The sequence below is a fragment of the Abramis brama genome, assembly GCF_963993115.1.
Source record: "Abramis brama genome assembly, chromosome: 4".
NCBI classification, from domain to species: Eukaryota; Metazoa; Chordata; class Actinopteri; order Cypriniformes; family Leuciscidae; genus Abramis; species Abramis brama.
In genome coordinates, this window is record NC_139966.1 from 6,831,332 (window position 1) to 6,851,024 (window position 19,693).

Consider the following 19,693-nt stretch of genomic DNA (forward strand, 5'->3'; position numbering starts at 1 on the left):
TAGCTACAGTCAGTTTGAGAGTTAAAAAAACATTACAGGCAAAACAAAATGAATACCTGTGGCTCCTGACGATTCATTGAGGTCGTATGAAGCAAAACAATTGGTCTGTCTAAGAAACTGAACATTATTTACAACATTATTACCTGTAATCCACAGCCTCTGCAAACAGTCCTGTGTCACGGCAGTCTTGTTTTGCCTGTAATATGTTTGTTTTTTTACTCTCAAAGTGACAGTAGCCATTGAATAGCATTATATGAATCACCAAAGACCACAGTTTCAGCTAAAAATCTTCTTTACTGTTTAACTGAAAAACAGTCACCTATATCTTGGATGGCTTGAGGTTGAATGAATTAAGAGCAAATTTTCATTTCTCAGTGAACTTTCCCTTTAAAACAGTGACACAATCTCAGAACTTTTCTCAATGTATATTTGAAAGAATGTTTTGAATGGGTATTCATGTTGTGTAGTGACATAAGCCTCATGAATGTATTATTTATCCCAAAAAATGTGGCATTGATCAAAGAGGCAGTGAAAAGCTGCAAAGAAAAAACATACAAAAAATAATGGCAACACTTTACAATAAGTTTCATTAGTTAATGTATTAACTAAGATGAACTAGCAATGAGCCAAACATTTGTTACAGTATTTATTCATGTTTGTTAATGTTAGTTAATAAAAATCCAGCTGTTCATTGTTTTGTTCATAGCGCATTAACTAATGCTAACAAATCACCTTTGATTTTAATGTATTCGTAAATGTTGAAATTAATATTAACTAAGATTAATAAATGCTGAAGAAGTGCAGTTCATTCTTAGTTCATGTTAACTAAGGTAGTTAACTAATGTTAACATTTATTATTATTTTTTTTGTGTGAAATAAATTTCTAAATAAATGCGACTTAGCCCAGTGCGACTTAGGCTATGTTTTTTTCTTCTTCATGGCGCATTTTTTGACTGATATGATAAAATAGGCTACGGTAAGTTATTTATTCTTTTTGTGCAAATGTCCCATGAAGTCCCATCCTTTAAAGGAACACTCCACCCACTTGGACGATCATGCAAATGATCACTCCACTCCACTTGGAGTGATCATTAAGCATTAAGCTTTGCAATGTTAGAAACCCAGTCATACTGTTGAATGGTCGTGCAACATTTTCTCATTTTCCCCTGAGACGAGAGAAATCTGTATTTACCTCTTTACCTGCAGAAACCTGCATGTCCGGCCGTCGAGATCATCCAAAATGTCCGGGATTCGGCTTTGCTTTCTACGGTCGCCATTCATTGTTTACATGCACACCTTTTGTTTCAATCTAACTGAATTCATTCCGATCGGTGAATCTGAATGTAGTGTTTACATGAACGCTAAACAAGTGATCGGTTGATGTGCGTTTTACCATTGCTAAGAAAATACCCGCTCCTCCTTGAGAGATAGCCCACGAGACCGGTGCGTCTCACAGGCGCTCATCAGTAATCACGCCACCGGCTTTTGCGTTCTACAGTCGCCATTCATCATACTGTGGTGAGCAGGACGAGGCTAGGGCCGCGGGAGAAAGACGCGAGGCCGGTGGCATGATCGGTTGATGTGCGTTTTACCATTGCTAAGAAAATACCCGCTCCTCCGTGAGAGATACGAAACCAGTGCCTTACAGGTGTCGGTCATCAGTAATCACGCCACCGGCCTCGCGTCGTTCTCCCGCGGCCCTCGGCCTCGTCCTGCTCACCACAGTAAACATGAAGAATGGCGACTGTAGAACGCAAAAGCCGAATCCCGGACATTTTGTGCGATGCGATCTCAAAAACCCGGGCAGACTCACGGAGACTTGTTAGCTTTATTGTTTACAACTGCTCTCTAACCAGTAGGCGTGGCTTGGGAGTGGCCTCGTAGAGCAGCGAAGCAAGTGCATTCTGGGAGTTGTTGTCTTTCATCCACATGAGCCAAAAATAAATTTTCTGGCTTTTCTCAGTCTAGAAAGCTCCAAATTCAAAAATAATTTCACATTTCTTCTACATAAATGACCCAATTTAAATACACATTCATCTTTCCAGAGGTGGAGTATCCCTTTAAGGATTAATTTATACCCCGTTGACCGGTCCATTGCATTAAGAATAAAAGCAGAATCAATAAAGTCAAAAATGTGATGTGCAGTCAGGTTTGAGTGTGTGCGCTATTTGAACTAGTGTTCTCACTGATACGCTTGTTGTGATTTGCGGAGTTTTGACAAGTTTTAGTCTTGATATTGTTTCTTATTCATTTTTTTTTTTTGACAAGCATAGTATTAAAATCCAGGGGGGGGGACAGCAGGTTGATGCAATGACAGGTACGATTCTAATCATCTATTTTGTAATTAATGATAACATTTAATCAATAAGCTTAAAGAGAAATAAAGCATCAATCAAACAGGACAATATATTCAGCACGAGGTTACCAAGGTTGTTAAATACATGCATTAAATCAATTCATGTGATCACCTATAACACGCATAATTTCATTGCACTGCAAACCTCATATAAAGTCATATAAATCACTTAAATACCACAGCAATAAATACACACCAAATATCAGGACATACCATCAATACCACTCATGCTAAATACATAGCCGTCGTCAATAGCTATACAGTATAAGAGTCATATGGGAGGTAACCTGCTCTCCTACCCCCTTACTCACACACGCTCACTTTACACACAAATAGCGCCGGGGGACCGATAATCACACACATAAATGAAGGCCTCCCCGGCGAACATAGCAATACCAAGACACACATCAATAACATTAAAAATGAGAGTGTACTGCTGGCTTCCTTACCCGCTACCGGACGTGGGTTCACGCATTCAAGGAAATCGATGGCGGCCGCCAAACTTTAAGGGGAAAAACCCCAACAAAATATCCCTCCCAGTCGCACGCGTATGTGCATTTGTATGATACGTATGATAACGTGGGTTATCTCCAACCCACGTCCCGGCACGGCAGCCTCGGCAAAGAACTCAGCAGCACGCACAAAAAAACCCCCAAACAACAAATTCATCATACCTTTATGGCTTTGATCCCTGATTGATAATGAAACACAGGTGTTTCTCTTCCCCGACACATCATGAGGAAAACACTGTGGACGCTACTAGCGTTGCCACTCCCTTATTTGGGGACGAGCAACTTACAACTTCATTAAGTTTTGTTTTGTAGAAAGCCTTTCTTTAAAGTGAATTTCATATTGTATAAATTGTATCTTAATTTTAATCAATTTTACATCAACCAATTGCCTGTATTTAATAAAGAAGAAGCAAATCAGACAATATAATCATAGAGGCGCCGGCGCGATGCGGTCACTTGCATTGCACGTGAACTAGAGCGCACCTCATCCTAACTTAACCGAAACTCAGTGTAGGCCTATGCCTCACACAGACATGAGAAACATAAAGAAAGCTTGAAATGTCTTTAAACGAAACAATTCAAAATGAAAAGAAATAGGCAACTCTCTGATTATGTAATCCATGATGTGCATTTCTCTCTGCGCGTTCACTACGGAGGTGGCGATCGTCAACTTCATCTTTGCAGTTGCAGCCGACACTGCTTATTAATAAAAATCAATGCACGCCTGTCACCTGATTTACAAATGCACATCTTGCTTGTTGCACACACACATATTGTACATATTACGAAATAACGAGATATTATGTTGAAATAACATTATTAACTAGATGTACCGCATGGCGGTACAAAATATGACCGCCGCTCAGGCCTGCACTGGCTTTCCACAAAAATAAATGACGTGGAGCAATTTGGCTGTATTGCGTGTTTATGTATATAAGTTGTATATTTTAAAAGACTGTCTGGAGTATTCCTGTGGATAGGGTGACCACCTGTCCCGATTTACGTTGTACTGTACAGCAATTTTACCCTTTGTCCAGCCTCACGCAAATTGAGCATCTGTCCCGCTTTTTCATTCGACGCTGCCTAATAAATACACGGATACGTCCATAGGCGTACTGTTCACTTATATCCATTAGTTCAGAGGAGAGCAATAAAAGCGTTAGTCGATAGGCTGAGTCGTACGTCAATCAAACTGTTGACTGGTGCACGAACGCCGCCTCAACATTGTCAACAAACTCAAACAGTAGAGCGCGCGCGCTGTTCGGTCAGTTAAGCAAAGCAGCCATGGCCAGTGTGGCCACGAAAAAGAGAAGATGCACTTTTAATAGCGTATGGATCGCAACATACTCTTGGTTAAGACCTGTAGATGGCGAAGCAGAGAGAGCTTTTTGCATTTTATGCAAAAGCAGTTTTTCTGTGGGACATGGTGGAGAATATGATGTGAAGCGACATGGTGCATGTGAGTACCACAGAAAAAAAGCACATCATCGAGAAACATGCAAATCAGTGCAATCGTTTTTTAAAACACCAAATGACCCACAGGCTGACAAAGTTTCGGCGGCAGAAGTGACGAACATTTATCATGCCGTACATCACACACATTCATATCGCTCTACCGACTGCAGTAACAAGTTAGCCCCAGTAATTTTTCCAGATTCTGAAATAGCTAAAAAAATGTCGTGTGGCCGCACCAAAGCAGCATCTATTGTAACAGATGTCCTTGCTCCGGTCTCAGTGGAAAAATGTATTCAAGAACTGACATCACCTATGCTTGCGGGTGGAACGCACACACCGTTTTTTTCAGTGGCGTCAGATGCTTCTAACCACGGCAGCACCAAGCTTTTCCCCCTGGCAGTGAGATACTGGACCCCAGAGCTTGGGTTAAAGAATAGAGTTGTTGATTTTTACGAGGATAGCGCAGAGACGTCAGAATCAATTCACCATCAGATTACTAACAAACTGAAAGAGAATGGCCTAAGACTAGAGATGATCTCTGCTTACACTGCTGATAACGCAAGTGTGAATTATGGAAAGTTCAAATCTGTTTATCAGAAGCTGAAGGCAGATAATGCTGGCATTATCAAGGCTAATTGTATGGCTCATGTCGTGCATAATTGTGTGAAATATGCTGGAGACAAACTAGACATAGACATCGAATGTACAATTAACAAGATTTACAGTCACTTCTCATCATCTGCAAAGCGCACTGAAGAACTGAAATCATTGTTTGAATTTGTGGATCAAGACTATCATGCTGTACTGAGGCATGCACCTACAAGATGGCTAAGTATATGGCCTGCTGTCTCAAGGCTTCATGTCAGCTGGCCTGCAGTAAAGGCCTACTTTCTGTCATTAGGAGAGGAACACTGTCCAAAGGTGCTATGGAAGCTTTTTAAAAAGGATCAACACGGTGATGGGCTCCCTCTTCAGTTACAGGCCTATCTGTCCTTCCTCCATAATGCACTGAAGACATTCAATGATGTTATACTGCTGTTGGAGGGAGACAATATAACTGTCTGTGAGTTATATGACATTCTCTCCACTCTTCAGAGAAAGCTCCAGCAGCGGCAGGCAGACTCCTTTTTTGGAGTTGAAACGAGTGCACTTCTCCAAAAGTTTCCAGACTGTGAAGCAACAGCAATCAAGCAGGACTTCTCTAATTTCTACAGTACTTCACTCAGCTACCTTGACAAATGGTATGACTTCTCAGACAGCAACTTTCACAAGCATGTAGCATTGTTAGGACTTAAGAGTGAATTCACGTTCTCTCATCTCTGTGATGTGGTGGAGATCCTCCAGATGAGAGATGAACTAAACATGGATGAACTCTATGAAGAATACTGTGTGATTTTGCCACGCCAGCAGGAGGTTGTAAAGAGAACAGTTCCTGTTGTGGAGAAGTGGTCAATTTTGCTCCAAGGCACAAACACACCAAATTTGACTGCACTTGAATCCTTTCTCTTTAGCATCCCTGTGACAAATGCACATGTGGAAAGAGTGTTTTCACTGATGACTGCAGCATGGACTGACCAACGAAACCGGTGCTCTGTGGATCTTATCAAGAGTGAGATTCAAGTCAAGAGCAACTTTGGATATAGCTGCACAGAGTTCTACAGCTATGCATTGAAAGAGAAAACTCTCCTGGATGCAGTACGGACAGACAAAAAGTATAAATTCAAGAAGAAGAACAATTAAGGTAAAATGAACATTCGTTGTGTAAAATTTAGAATATATATTTGCTACACTATGTTGTTTTTTATTTGGTTGGTTTGCTGCTACCCATGTGTTTCAGAAAAGTGCTATCCATGGTGCTGGGGAATGCTGTTGGCCTGCTACCATTGTGTTGTGTCTACCTACTAGTAGTTATTACCCTATACCATGTGTCAAAATGATTGATGACTTCCGGTCCCGCCCCCAGATAAGACATCTGGTCACCGCCCTTCCGGTTGACCGTTGACATGTCCCGCCCTTTCTGGCGTGTATAGATATGGATATGGATTGTGATATTGACCGTTCGATCATGTGTTTTGACAGTTTTATCTACCGGTGTCTTTCCGGCATATGTTGTTGTTATGGTTTGCCCTATTGTCCTAGTTAGTCGTAGATCATGTGGTTTTGACAGAAATTTTGAAGACTGTGTCACACAACCATTATCTCTTGTGCACACGAGTTGGGTGTATTTTCTGTGTTTGTGATAGACATCTGTTTTTGACAGAAAGTTTGAATTTGTTGTCCAGTTCAGTTGTGTGTGTGTGTGTGTGTGTGTGTGTGTGTGTGTGTGTGTGTGTGTGTGTGTGTGTGTGTGTGTGTGTGTGTGTGTGTGTGTGTGTGTGTGTGTGTGTGTGTGTGTGTGTGTCTGGCTATATGGCATCACAAGTGCTGTTAGGAAATGTGTCAGCATCTGATATGATCCCCTCCACATTCCTGAGGTAACAGCAAAAGTGAGAAAAAAGAGAGTTGTCCCTAATCATGTTTTATATTTCACACAAATGATATACAATAATATCTTAGCAAAAATCTACTGAAACCATTTAATTCAGTTTTAGAGAAACAAAAGAATAAAATGAATAAGGATTTTACTAAATACTAAAACCTATCACAAAAAACAATTAAACTAAGGTTGAAAAACATTCTATCCTTTAAAAGTATATAATGAAATGCTTATACAATATATCTTACTAAAAAATAAAAATCATCTTACATGTTAGAGAGAGTTAAAGTATGTCCTACCACGGATGTCCACAAAAATGCAATGTATGAATGGGTTCAAAATTGTTTTACACAACTGAATTCATATAGTCATTCCTGAATGACCTCACACTGTCTCAAAACATAGCGCGTCTAATGTATGTGTGTCAAAAAGTAAAGGAGCCGTGCGCGTTTCTGTGTGTGTGTGTGTGTGTGTGTGTGTGTGTGTGTGTGCATGTGTTAAACATAAATCACAGAGTGGTTCTCTCTCACACCAGCGTCTCTGACTCAGAGGGGTGTATTCAGTGATGGGATGAGTCATTTTGAATGCTGTGTTGGGGGTAAATTGATTTCAAAGTTTTAAAAAATATTTGTTTCATAACATATAGATGTCCATACATCCTATGAATGAGATTGCAGTTGTAATAGAAAAGACTGTTTTTTTTTCCTGACTCTGCTCCTTCGCATACCAGAGCACAGTGAAAGTGAGGAAGGGGTTTCCTAATATCACACTAACAAAAGTTGAAAAACATACCTTTAAAAGTATATAAAATATATCTTATTGATCCAATTGTTTTAGCTGAATAAATAAAATTGTCTTACATGTTTAGAGTTACAACTCTTGAACTTACATGTTCAAGAAGCTGTTGAGAGTTAACATAAAAATCACAGAGTGGTTCTCTCTCACACCAGCGTCTCTGACTCCTAGGGTTTATTCAGTGATCAGAATGAGACATTGTGTTAGGGCTAAATTTATTTCAAAGTTTAAATGATATCTTTATCAAATATTTTTAAATTAAATTCAGTACATTATTAAAAGTCTTAATAAAAACAAAATATTCTACAACGATGGTCTGTGGAAAAATTCGACTTGAACTTAAAGTATATTTTTTTATTTATCATGGGTATGTAAAATAATTTGAAGTGTCACAAGTCATCTCACGCCTGTGAAATGTTCAATAATTCCTTAAGTTGTATCTGTGAGAAAATGACAACAACATAGGCTTATCTTCAGAGAGAGCAACCATGAGAACATTTAGAAACTGGGAATCTTCCAGAAATAAGGTCCTTCCGATCAGCGCTGAGAAAGAAGTTACTAGACAATAATGATAGCTTCAGGATATCGAGTGACAGACTCTGTGCATCGTGTCAGAGCGTATGTCATGTTAGTCTGCTAACGCCTTTCCAGAGCCAAAGTTTTGTACACACTAAATTTATTTCAAAGCATAACCTTAAACGTTTACATTAGATATTTTAAAAGATTGATTAAATTAAATCTTTAAAGTTTGAATACATACTCATCTTCTATTTATCTTTTAGAAGACTTATGTATGATATAAATTATTTTGCTTAACGGTGACCTAAAGTATAATTGTTATTAAACAATGTCTGTTCAAAAACTGTACTTGGTCGTCTTAAATCTCATTTATATGAAAAAGATTCAACCAGCATTTTTTTGTCCATGTGAGGGTTTCAATTTTTATGGTGGCGGCTTTCCATAGCTATCCCGTACACCTAAACACGACCATCACAGAAAACTACATTTTCAAAATGAAATAAATAAATAATTTAATAAAATGTAAACAAAGTTTTAGCTAAATAAAAACACCTTACATTTCCAGAGAGGCGAAGTAGTTCTTTATGCAATGATAAAAACGATCCAAAAAGCAAATAGTTTAAGTTGTCATAAACATAACAGCCCCAGACCCTTCAGTGATAAACTACAGTGTGAACTGAAGCTTCAGCATATAGGACGACAGACCAGATGAGTCTCGGGGGACAATGTCACAGTAAATCTAGTCTGCGTTTCAGAGCATACTACATCCAGAGTTTATACAAAATTCATTTAAAAGCATAACATTAAAAGTTTAAATAAAATCTTTAAAGTTTTATTAAAATCATATCTTCTATTTATCTTCTTAGAAGACTTGGGTATTATTTTTACTAAACAGCGTCTGTCCAAAAACTTTAGATTGTTGAAAAACTGTGCTTAGACGTCTTAGATCTTTTGTCCATGAAACATGTTTGTCACAATGTTTTGCTGATGCATTGTTTTTAAGAAATCCGAGGACTTCACATTGCTCTTATTTAGACTAAGTTGTATCATTTGGAAAATCACCACACAATTTGAGATAAGTAAAAATCACACATCGTCTTAATTCAAAGTATAAGATCGTATAAGGTCATTTTTACTCGTATCTCCCGAACTAGGGTGAAACCCTTTACTGAGAATATACTATCGGTCATCTACTCAAAATACATGTAGAAGTTTCAAATGTTAGCATTTGTTGATGGTGGCCGCATGAACAGACTTTGGGGAGAGCTATAGCAGGAAGCTATGCCCTTTGACCTCCTCGATTTTGCAGGCCTTTTTGTTAAAGATTTAAAAAGATTCCCATCTAGCGGTGAAATTCTATTTTGCATTTAAACGAATAGTGCTTTCTAGCGGTTCTCCCATCTACTGGCTTTTTCAACTTTGGTAAATGTGCCAAGAATCTATGACAACATGTCTTCCGATAGCGCTTCATAGAGTTTAATTGTACATGTTCTATATAATGATTTACACAACCAAGCTTGTCATTTAGACCGTACCTTTGACTTACCCGTCGAGAAGAAAGCAGGCAACTTCCCTTTCAAAGTCTTTCTCCTTCATTAGCTCTTTCCACCTGGGAAAAGCTATCCCGATATTTATTTACATACCGATAAATTAAATTTGAATTTAATTAAAACTTCTCCTGTGGCTCGGCATAACTATGATCCAGCATTATATTGTACCGTGCAGTGCAGCCTTTCAAATGTGCCGCGGGAAGTATCAACGTCTCCCATATGGTCTAGCGGTTAGGATTCCTGGTTTTCATCCAGGCTGCCCGGGTTCGACTCCCGGTATGGGAAGACAATTTTTTTATCATTGCCAACAAAATTCAAGTTCATCAATAATTATTTTTTAGTTATTCATAGTCTTAGAGGCCTACACGAACTGCAGAAACATGCAGTTTCTTGAAGATTCGGTACTGAATCATTTTCACAAATACAATTATATTGAATTCAGAAAATTTCAATTTAGTACGTCATCATCATTTAAAAAATTTTTTTAAATGATAATTTTTTTGTCAATTACGCCTTTTTAATGTAATACTTAAAACGGTTTTAAGTCATAATTTGGTTGTTGAGTATAGTAGTGTTGCACCTGCATGCCCACTAACACACTCTGACTCTCACAAGCGAGTTAGTGTTAGTAGAGTATTAGTGGACTGGTAGGGTTAGAATAAGTAATATTAGAATAAAATATCTGTTGGGGAGCATCACAATAAAGAGTTAATGTTTAATGAGTTAAATGACAACATACCATTTTTCAACCGAGCGAATCTGAGCATGAGAGGCCTTCAGAAGTCATAACTTCAGGGGTAGGCCAGTTGGCGAAAACACTGCGTGTGTAAAAATCAAATACTGTATGACACTTTTCAAAGTTAGAATAAAAAGTTAAGCGTCACAAAGTCTGACACAAGGCCATTAACTTGTTCTTTTTGTTTTATAAATGTATTTTGCTTATTTCTACAAACATCAACCTGATAAATATGAATACGATTAAACAAGATCATTTTTAAGAAAAACAGTGTTTTTAAAATACAACAAAACCATGATAATGTTTAGTTTAGATGTGGATGGCTAAGTTTCAGGCATAGTGCAACCAGATTTCTCTAACATCTCACTCACAACGCAAAACGTTGTAAATAAACATTTTCAAACTGTAATTTAACCATATTTTATTAATATTATGTTGATTTAAAGTTTTTGTTATTAACTAATGCCTACTAACACTTCAACACATAAAATTAAAGAGATCTCAGATCACAATCTACAGTTAGATATTCTCCTATGTGTGTAAGTAGTTGTGCTTAAATCTTTGGGTGTATTTTGTCACACTCTTGTAAAGACTATGGACTAACTTAAAAAAAAAAAAAAAAAAAAAAAAAAAAAACATACATAAATATATATATAACATACACAAATCATTTCTTAACTAAGCAACTGTTTCTTAAATGATCAGACACTCACCACACTGATGTTAACATCATCATATATTGTCTTTTCTACCATGATTGGAGCAACTATTGTCCCACCATTCTTCTGGTCAATTGTGAAGTTAAGCTGATTAGGGATCTGAATTAATAGCCGTCCGAATGATGTAGTATTAATATGCTGTCGTTGTGGAAGGTTGTTAGGCTGTTGGTTTGTCATGTTTCCAGAATGTGTTTGAATGCTCAGCGTCTGAACGTCACCATCTGTTAAAAATGAACAATTAAATACACAACCAAAACCATGTAAACGTTATAGTAAAACTTATTGAGAAACATATTGACTACTAACAAAGTAAATTATAAATCTTTTCCTACGTTTGATATTCTTTTTTCTGATTTTTTTCACTATGGACTTGATCCTTTTTAATGCTGTTTTCTCTCCATATTTATTCTGTAGTTCCTCTACTGTGTCTTCCAACCTCCCTGTTGTTCTTCTCCAACTGTGTTAACCAAAGATAAACAGTTAGAAGAATAAAATGTATGTACAATAGCAAAAATAAAGTTAACATAAAATAAACACATTCATACACCAGTTCAAAGTCAATGAACCGGCTGATGCTGCAGTGTTAGAGCACATGATGGCCGGTGAACAGCAGGTTAAACCAGAGCTAAAACAATAGTCTATTGTTAGGACAATAGTATCTGATAATAGCTGATAACGGTCATAAAGTGCGAGATAAGGTGCAAGTAGCTAAACTAAACATTTCATATTTGACAAATGTTTTGAGAAATGTTAAACAACGACAAAAATAATCAACTTGTTTCTAATTTCTTTTTTTCTAAATTGTGACTTAATGTGAGAGGAGAAGAAACAAATAACATGTGTACATGAATGTGTACATATTGTGAATTTACCTAACATCCATAGCCTTCAGTAAATTAAGGCAAAGTTCCTTTTTGTGGACAAAGTGAACTTTGGAGCGCTTAAAAGTGTCATTTGGAACTCTTTATAGTTATTTTTATCAAAAAAATATGTTGATAATGATAAGTTGTGCCAAATGATCGTTTGGCATGCATGGGATTGTGTGTCCATAGTGAGAGAGAAATACTTTTATTATAGAAATACCTATTTTTTATTCTATTCTTTAATCCACAAATAAAATAGGTTTTTATACCTGCTCAAGTACTTCTTGATGAGTTTCTTCTGTATTGAACAGCGAATCTTCTCAGTCAGATCATCGCAAGATCTCAGGAATCCTCTCACACTGCTTGTGTTCATGCGCTCCATCGCTGCACTTGTGTGTATGACTCGAACGATTCAAACTTCTCTCTGGCGACATGTAGGACTTGTTGGTTATGCAGGAACTAGTTATTTATGGCTTTCCTGAGGCCAACCTCCGTACATTCTACACACAACAGTGGGGCGGACCCCAGCCTAATAAATATTTCACGCACGCTCTAGCTCTACTAGCCTCAGACTGCTGTGCTACTGCAAAAAGTTGAAAGTCCTGTTTGCCTGAACCTGACGCAAACTACGCTTCTACGAGTTTTGACCCATAAACTTCCAACCCAAAAACACAAGGCTTGGATAATTGTGCCGCAAGGACTCAGGAGATTCCAGGAAAATTTGAAAAAATTTGAAAAGTTGAAAAATGGCTACGCAAAACCTAAAGGAGAGCGACTCCCCGTTGAGTTCTGGCGATGCCGGGCACAAGTATCATCCGGCGTGTGAGTGCGCCACGGGCAAAGACTGTCGTTTAAGAGATATGTTAGACAGTATGTTTAAAGATCATTTTAGAGGCCAAATGGTTGGCTTGATGCACAGGATTATCGACGCTGTGTGTGATATGAAAAACGATTGTGCGCAGGATACCAAACGTGTGACAAATCTCAAAAATGAAATGGATGACGAAAGAGGCTTAATAAAGTCATGGCCTGATGTAACGCCCATGTTTTTTAACGGCAAAGAGCCGATCGGCCTAATCCTCAGAAAAGTTCTGGATGTGTTGGGTGCATGTAGTGACGAATTTGAAATTGACGAAATTCTCGGTATATGGACATTTGTAACGGATCTCTGTGTGTCACTGGTGTCAAAAAATGCAAAAACTGACGTTGGTGAAATAGTTGAAAGTCTGGTCAACTATAGCCTAGAGAAAGACATGATCACCTGCAGAGATTTTCTATTCTGGTTAGACCATCTGTAAATGTCTTTCACTCAAATTTCTTCAATGTATGAAAGTATAATGTTGAAATAAAAATTTCTGGTTAAAAAAATGTCTGAGCTCATTGAAATAGAATACATAAAAATAATAATATTTAGAATAATAAAAAAATACTACACGATTTAAAAGATTAAATATTTAAATATTTGTATTCCTGAGGCGGCAACCATTTCCAAGATGTGAATACCTGAAATTGTGTGGTGATTTTTCAAATGATACAACTAAATTGCCCGCTGTGTACAGAACAGAAAAAGGACATTTTGTGTTGTTGAACAAAATTTGATTTTGTTCTTAGCATCGGGTCCTGCATCATAGACGGTATTTAATCAGTTTAATAAGATTATGTGTTCGGACGACTAGACACTAGTCATGGGATGTCCGGCAGAGAGAAGGGTTTGAGTGGTCACAATTTTATGTCTTCATCCAGAGCCTTCATCAAAAGTGCCTTTTCCCCGCTTCGCAATGTAAATGTTGGACTATATGTCCACACCCGTAACATCGACCACCACGGCATCCGTTTCAGGCCAAACAGAGGAGTGGGTGGGTTACATGGATATGTCTCACCAGGATATGTCTCACCAGCGCCCTCCGGCTTGTCACAATCTTGGCATGTGTCGGGAACAGGAACGCCTTGACACCTTTAAGAAATGGACTCCTGCTGCATTATCTCCGGCCGAGCTTGCCAAAGCTGGTTTCTACTACCTTGGCCAGGGCGACAGAGTGGCTTGCTTCAGTTGTGGAGGCCAGCTTAGCAACTGGGAACCGGGAGATCGTGCAGTATCAGAACACCAGAGGCATTACCCCAACTGCCGTTTCGTTCGAGGTGACTGTGCAGATAATGTACGTTTATCTAGCCCTTTCAATGTATCGGCAATGCAACGGTGTGAAGAAAGGTTGCTCACATTTGTCTACTGGCCCTCAAGAATAACTGTTCGACCAGAACAATTGGCTAAGGCTGGTTTTTACTATGTTGGTCATAATGTTGACGTGAAGTGCTTTTGTTGCGATGGTGTACTTGGATGTTGGGAGTCTGGTGATGATCCATGGGTAGAACATGCCAAGTGGTTTCCAAGATGTGAATACCTCTTGCAAGAAAAGGGCCAAGAGTTTGTTCATCAGATTCAAGCAAGATTGCCAAGACTATTTGAGCAGCTATTGACTAATGGAGACAGCGACTCAAGAGAATTTGTGAGAGAACAAGAGAACAATCCTGTGGTGAAGTCTGCTTTAGAGATGGAATTTGAGTGTGGCCCGACGCCCCAGACAAATGAAGCTGCATCCCCTAGTCAAGATCTTTCAGACTTGCCTATGGAGGAACAGTTAAAAAGACTTCAAGAGGAGCGCAAATGCAAAGTTTGCATGGATAAGGAAGTGAACATTGTCTTCATCCCCTGTGGTCACCTAGTTGTGTGCAAAGAATGTGCACCTTCTCTGCGCAAGTGCCCCATATGTAGAGGATTGGTCAAAGGCACTGTCCGTACTTTCCTATCCTAAAGTTTTCCTATCATTTGCATTTAACTTAATAAATAATAAAAACAAAGGAGAAGTTTATTATTTTCACTCAGTCCAGTAACAAAATTTGTTTAAACATTACACGTTTAAAACATATGGCTAAATTGTTCACCATAAGTTCTGTTACACACATTTAGAAAGTAGCTAGGATGCGCAGGCTTTAAGTTAATTTGACCAACAAGATGTTAAAGTTCATAGAGTATTGAGTTAAAATTAAAACGTGATAAATATCGCATCATAACTTCAATAGTTATCAAGCACCAGCTGATTTAAGTTTTTCTTCAAACAATGAGACAAAATTTTGTTGTATGCACAGATTTTGAGGGTCGCTTACAGACAGAGGCATCCTTGTCTTTGTTTCGCGGCATTTTTAAAACATAGAACCAGAGATATAATTAAAATATTAAAATATACATTTTAGCGCTATTTAAAAACTAGGACGGTATCATGTAAATGTCTCAAGTGAAGATGATGGTTTAAAACATAATTTTATCAAATCAAGCCAATTCATGCGAATACTGTCGTATATGAACAAAGAGAAGACCTAGAGTTCACTAACATTACAGCTAACTGTAGGAAACAGATATCCGGGGTGAGTGTAAAGAAAACGGCATACAAAACATTACAATCGCACCCGGCAATACGATAAGTGTTGCGATAGTGATGTTAAAAATTGTTGTTTCAGAAGAAATGCAAACAAAATCTTTTAAACAAAGTCTTGTTTCAGAGTCGATATGCTCCGGTGAAAACTATGTGAACTTTGATGAGGCCGAGAACAATAGCGCTTTTATTTAACAATTATTTTCAATAATATTGAAAAACGGTTCAATAACAATGTTCAATATAAACAAGAATCCAACTCTAATGCGACTGTGCTTGTTTCACATATAACTGTTGATTGTTAGATATAATAGTTAGATGATTTATCTAACCATTGAAATTTACGATATGTTAAAACATTTCGGCATTATTGCAGAATAAAAAGAAGAACAATTATTAAGACACAACGTCTGTTTTCTGGATCAGGCCTAAAAGACGATGCCTAACAGTATTGGTGGGGCCAGACTGAAAAATGAATCACCCCCACCTTTCACGTAAAAATACCACGCATCAACCGTGATTCATTAGCTTAACTGTGTAATAATAACAAAATAAGTGTAATAGTTAGACGAGTTTGAAGTGTAATAGGTAACAGAAAAACAGCAATACTCATCCTTTGTTTCGTAGACATAGCAGAAAGATTTAGTCAAACACTATCGTGTAGAAGGAGGACCTATAATGTATAGGATACATTCCTATATGAACATGTTTGACCACGCTCTATGTACGGTACTTTTTGCAAACTGTACAAAAACTAAAGAAACAAGATGTCAACTATAGTGGCTTTTCTGTATTTGTTTTAAATGGCTCATGATGATGAAGAATTAGAATTTACTTTTGTGCAATTTTATCAGCAGGTTTTACCAAAGTGTGGAACTTTGTTAAACAGCCTCAAGCTTTGATGAATATGCATCTCTCGGTGCAATAGTTTAAGTGTAAAACAGTTTGTGTGATTCGTATTTGTGTGATTGATATCAATTTAGTCAAACTATCACTTAAATTATTAATGGCCATTTATTTCTATAAATGACTCTCAAAGAAAACGTCTTCACTTAAAAAATATACGGTCCAACATACAACATGTGAAACAGTGTCGCCTGAACAAGATGACTAAATCTAGCGGAGTAATAAAACCATCATCATTTGGAAACTTTAGTGAATTGGTCTTTTGAATCTTACATGGACATTCCTGTATAAGGATTATGTTTTAAGTTAGTCCATAGTCTTTACAAGAGTGTGACAAAATACACCCAAAGATTTAAGCACAACTACTTACACACATAGGAGAATATCTAACTGTAGATTGTGATCTGAGAGATCTGAGATCTCTTTAATTTTATGTGTTGAAGTGTTAGTAGGCATTAGTTAATAACAAAAACTTTAAATCAACATAATATTAATAAAATATGGTTAAATTACAGTTTGAAAATGTTTATTTACAACGTTTTGCGTTGTGAGTGAGATGTTAGAGAAATCTGGTTGCACTATGCCTGAAACTTAGCCATCCACATCTAAACTAAACATTATCATGGTTTTGTTGTATTTTAAAAACACTGTTTTTCTTAAAAATGATCTTGTTTAATCGTATTCATATTTATCAGGTTGATGTTTGTAGAAATAAGCAAAATACATTTATAAAACAAAAAGAACAAGTTAATGGCCTTGTGTCAGACTTTGTGACGCTTAACTTTTTATTCTAACTTTGAAAAGTGTCATACAGTATTTGATTTTTACACACGCAGTGTTTTCGCCAACTGGCCTACCCCTGAAGTTATGACTTCTGAAGGCCTCTCATGCTCAGATTCGCTCGGTTGAAAAATGGTATGTTGTCATTTAACTCATTAAACATTAACTCTTTATTGTGATGCTCCCCAACAGATATTTTATTCTAATATTACTTATTCTAACCCTACCAGTCCACTAATACTCTACTAACACTAACTCGCTTGTGAGAGTCAGAGTGTGTTAGTGGGCATGCAGGTGCAACACTACTATACTCAACAACCAAATTATGACTTAAAACCGTTTTAAGTATTACATTAAAAAGGCGTAATTGACAAAAAAATTATCATTTAAAAAAATTTTTTAAATGATGATGACGTACTAAATTGAAATTTTCTGAATTCAATATAATTGTATTTGTGAAAATGATTCAGTACCGAATCTTCAAGAAACTGCATGTTTCTGCAGTTCGTGTAGGCCTCTAAGACTATGAATAACTAAAAAATAATTATTGATGAACTTGAATTTTGTTGGCAATGATAAAAAAATTGTCTTCCCATACCGGGAGTCGAACCCGGGCAGCCTGGATGAAAACCAGGAATCCTAACCGCTAGACCATATGGGAGACGTTGATACTTCCCGCGGCACATTTGAAAGGCTGCACTGCACGGTACAATATAATGCTGGATCATAGTTATGCCGAGCCACAGGAGAAGTTTTAATTAAATTCAAATTTAATTTATCGGTATGTAAATAAATATCGGGATAGCTTTTCCCAGGTGGAAAGAGCTAATGAAGGAGAAAGACTTTGAAAGGGAAGTTGCCTGCTTTCTTCTCGACGGGTAAGTCAAAGGTACGGTCTAAATGACAAGCTTGGTTGTGTAAATCATTATATAGAACATGTACAATTAAACTCTATGAAGCGCTATCGGAAGACATGTTGTCATAGATTCTTGGCACATTTACCAAAGTTGAAAAAGCCAGTAGATGGGAGAACCGCTAGAAAGCACTATTCGTTTAAATGCAAAATAGAATTTCACCGCTAGATGGGAATCTTTTTAAATCTTTAACAAAAAGGCCTGCAAAATCGAGGAGGTCAAAGGGCATAGCTTCCTGCTATAGCTCTCCCCAAAGTCTGTTCATGCGGCCACCATCAACAAATGCTAACATTTGAAACTTCTACATGTATTTTGAGTAGATGACCGATAGTATATTCTCAGTAAAGGGTTTCACCCTAGTTCGGGAGATACGAGTAAAAATGACCTTATACGATCTTATACTTTGAATTAAGACGATGTGTGATTTTTACTTATCTCAAATTGTGTGGTGATTTTCCAAATGATACAACTTAGTCTAAATAAGAGCAATGTGAAGTCCTCGGATTTCTTAAAAACAATGCATCAGCAAAACATTGTGACAAACATGTTTCATGGACAAAAGATCTAAGACGTCTAAGCACAGTTTTTCAACAATCTAAAGTTTTTGGACAGACGCTGTTTAGTAAAAATAATACCCAAGTCTTCTAAGAAGATAAATAGAAGATATGATTTTAATAAAACTTTAAAGATTTTATTTAAACTTTTAATGTTATGCTTTTAAATGAATTTTGTATAAACTCTGGATGTAGTATGCTCTGAAACGCAGACTAGATTTACTGTGACATTGTCCCCCGAGACTCATCTGGTCTGTCGTCCTATATGCTGAAGCTTCAGTTCACACTGTAGTTTATCACTGAAGGGTCTGGGGCTGTTATGTTTATGACAACTTAAACTATTTGCTTTTTGGATCGTTTTTATCATTGCATAAAGAACTACTTCGCCTCTCTGGAAATGTAAGGTGTTTTTATTTAGCTAAAACTTTGTTTACATTTTATTAAATTATTTATTTATTTCATTTTGAAAATGTAGTTTTCTGTGATGGTCGTGTTTAGGTGTACGGGATAGCTATGGAAAGCCGCCACCATAAAAATTGAAACCCTCACATGGACAAAAAATGCTGGTTGAATCTTTTTCATATAAATGAGATTTAAGACGACCAAGTACAGTTTTTGAACAGACATTGTTTAATAACAATTATACTTTAGGTCACCGTTAAGCAAAATAATTTATATCATACATAAGTCTTCTAAAAGATAAATAGAAGATGAGTATGTATTCAAACTTTAAAGATTTAATTTAATCAATCTTTTAAAATATCTAATGTAAACGTTTAAGGTTATGCTTTGAAATAAATTTAGTGTGTACAAAACTTTGGCTCTGGAAAGGCGTTAGCAGACTAACATGACATACGCTCTGACACGATGCACAGAGTCTGTCACTCGATATCCTGAAGCTATCATTATTGTCTAGTAACTTCTTTCTCAGCGCTGATCGGAAGGACCTTATTTCTGGAAGATTCCCAGTTTCTAAATGTTCTCATGGTTGCTCTCTCTGAAGATAAGCCTATGTTGTTGTCATTTTCTCACAGATACAACTTAAGGAATTATTGAACATTTCACAGGCGTGAGATGACTTTTGACACTTCAAATTATTTTACATACCCATGATAAATAAAAAAATATAC

The 19,693-nt window shown here is 37.1% G+C and overlaps 1 protein-coding gene and 1 long non-coding RNA gene across 2 annotated transcripts; one reads left to right on the forward strand and one right to left on the reverse strand.

Annotated features, from left to right (window-relative positions):
* Window positions 1-11,042: 11,042 nt before the first annotated feature.
* On the reverse strand, window positions 11,043-12,395 carry LOC311081767. Its single transcript, XR_014606005.1, has 3 exons — window positions 12,251-12,395; window positions 11,451-11,575; window positions 11,043-11,339 (listed from the first exon to the last, which is right to left on the reverse strand). It is a non-coding gene; the product is annotated as an uncharacterized lncRNA (long non-coding RNA).
* A 1,382-nt stretch (window positions 12,396-13,777) lies between these two features.
* Window positions 13,778-14,791, forward strand: LOC311082045 (putative inhibitor of apoptosis; the record flags this gene model as incomplete). The annotated part of the gene is made up of 1 exon (XM_084112789.1): window positions 13,778-14,791. The coding sequence occupies one exon, from the start codon at window positions 13,778-13,780 to the stop codon at window positions 14,789-14,791; it is 1,014 nt and encodes a 337-aa protein (XP_083968915.1).
* Between the last annotated feature and the right edge of the window lie 4,902 nt (window positions 14,792-19,693).